This window comes from Emiliania huxleyi (assembly GCF_000372725.1).
Source record: "Emiliania huxleyi CCMP1516 unplaced genomic scaffold EMIHUscaffold_275, whole genome shotgun sequence".
Classification (NCBI taxonomy): domain Eukaryota; phylum Haptophyta; order Isochrysidales; family Noelaerhabdaceae; genus Emiliania; species Emiliania huxleyi.
In genome coordinates this window covers 114,091-116,487 of record NW_005199968.1, presented here as the reverse complement: position 1 = coordinate 116,487, position 2,397 = coordinate 114,091, and the positions used below count along the sequence as shown (strand labels likewise).

Genomic DNA, 2,397 nt, shown 5'->3' with positions numbered 1-2,397 from the left:
GGGCCCCCCCATCGGGGATGGAAAGTTAACGGGAAAATGGAGGATTACTGTTTTATAAAAAGAAAAGGGGGATTTATCGGTACATTATTGCCTCCGCGCTCTCCTCCGCCGTTGCCGCTTGCTTTCTCCGTTTCGCCATCCCCGCCGCCGATCTCACCTTTGCCGCCTCAATCCATGTCGCCGTCGCCGTCGCCGCCGTCGGTCTCGCTTTCGCCGCCTCTGTCCTTGTCGCCGTCGCCGCCGCCGCCGTTGGAATCGCTCTCCCCGCCGCCGTCGGTCGTGTCGACTTCGCCGCCTCCGTCCGTGTCGCCGTCGCCGCTGCCTTCCTCCGTCTCGCCCTCCCCGCAGCAAGCTCGCTTGCCGTCGCCGTCGCCGCCACAGATCCGAGGCGGCGACGGCGACACGGACGGCGGAGCGGCGACAGCGACACGGAAGAAGGCGACGGCGAGACCGACGGCACGGCGGGGAGGGTGAGGCCGACGGCGGCAGCGGGGAGGAGTGCGGCGGCAACGGCAGCGGCGAGGGCGGCGGCGACGGCGGAGGAGAGAGCGGCGGAGAGGGCGGTGGAGAAGGCCGCGGGGAGGGTGGCGGAGAGGGCGGTGGAGGCGAGGGCGGCGGCGACGGCGGAGGAGAGCGCGGAGGCGACAGTGGCGGAGAGGGCGGCGAGGAGGGTGGCGAAATCGCAATAATTCACCTGCGGGAACCGGGACGGCGGGGAGGAGGTGGGACCGACTCGTGCCGCGGGCCGCCGGGCAGCGGCCATACCCGCTCGGCGGAGGCAGGGCTCAGAATCGGTTTCAGGCCACAAGGCTGGTGAGTTGGGCGTGACCGGTGTGGGCCGCTCAAGTCGGTCGAATTTATTCAACGCTCTTGGCATGCACGGCAGGAGAACGACAGCGGGGTGGCGCAACTTCCCCGATCCCCTTCACTGCTTGAGATGGCTGCACAGAACGCAGTATGGGCTCGGGCGTCGGTCCATTCAGACTGCGGGGGAGCATGCATACCCCACAGCCACGCTCCAGACCGCGCTGCTGATCCGGCAAATTGGAGGACCTCGTGCCTCTCGGCTTCTCTTATGCGTGATGCCAGCAGAAAGGACGCTGATGCATGCTCAAATGAGGCACCGCGTATCTCCTCGCAGCTGCAGCTGGCATCCGCCGTGGACTAACGAAATCTGCGATCTCAGTGCCCCAGCACGCAAAATTTTCTCTGCAGGGCTACCGCCCCGCACCCCGCCTGGGATGAATTCACACCTCTCAACAGCTGTTCACACTTGGAAAACTCACCGGATTTGGGCCACTTGCCTGGGCGACCCTGGACCCCTGGCGGACGCGCATGACGTCGGCCGGGACCCCCCGTGCGGGGGCCTTCGCAATTGGTCCCTTGGCAAGTGCAAATCGGTCCCCCTGGCTCCAGGAACTGATCCGGCACTACACCCGGATCTATTGCTGTTGACTTGCTCTTAAAATAAGTACCCGACGGTAACGTGCAGAGCATCGAATAGACGCCTTGCCCAAAAAGTTGGCACACCGCCCTCTAGATTCCCGGTGGTGTGTGGTGCGCGCGTACGCGCGCAGCGCGCACGGCAGCGTCCCCACACCTCGCGCGCGCGCGCCGCCGCCCCCGCCCCCGCCCCCGCTCCCAAGCGCCCCTTCCCCGGTGTTTGCGGTTAGGGCTTGTGTCGTGAGAGGGTATGTGATCTACGTGAGACCCCCCTCGGCCCCTGTCGCCTGTGCGTGTGGGTGTGCGTAGAAAGTGGAACCCATCGAGAGGTGCCGCGGCCGGAGCCGCCGTGTGTGGTATGATGACATGTTATCCAACAGTTTTTCTTCAAACATGCAAACGAGACGGCCTGCGCAGCCTCTGGCTATTGTACCACCAAGGCCAACCACAACACACTTGGAGGACCTCTGCTCCTTCAGCGCGCTCCTGCCGTCCACGCGCGCGCGCTACGCCGCCCTGGTCGTGTATGCGCCGCTCGGCTTCGTAGTCGCGGTAGTGCGGCTGCTCCTTTGCCTGCTCGTCGCTGTGACCCATCTCGCAGTGGCTCCGTTCCTGCCACCAGCAGCACGCGCAATTTTGGAATCCGCAGCCGTCCGAGCGATGACTCTCATCGGAGGCGTCCGCATCCGCCTGCAGACGCCTGGCGGCGCTGCTGCGTCGCCGCGAGTAGCAGAGAGGCTGCGACACGCCCGCGTCGTGGTCGGCAACCACGTGACGCAGTTCGACAGCCTATTCCTCCGCGTGTGGTGCGGCGGCAGCCTCGCAGTTCCCGTACGAGAGACGTACGCCAAGAGCGGGTGGCTCCTGCTTCACCTCACTCGCATGGTGGTGTCGCCAATCTGGGTGTCGACTCCACGGCCTCCTCCTCCTCCTCCTCCTCCTCCTCCTCCTCCT

General features: G+C 65.7%; 1 protein-coding gene across 1 annotated transcript in view; it reads left to right on the top strand.

Annotated features, from left to right (window-relative positions):
* Positions 1 to 1,801: 1,801 nt before the first annotated feature.
* Positions 1,802 to 2,397, top strand: part of EMIHUDRAFT_238741 (hypothetical protein) — a gene marked incomplete at both ends in the record, with an annotated part of 827 nt that continues 231 nt past the window's right edge. The window contains 2 exons of the mRNA XM_005776663.1: positions 1,802 to 1,822; positions 1,906 to 2,346. Coding sequence (XP_005776720.1) covers positions 1,802 to 1,822; positions 1,906 to 2,346 — 462 coding nt within the window. The remainder of the gene's footprint in view (positions 1,823 to 1,905; positions 2,347 to 2,397) is intronic.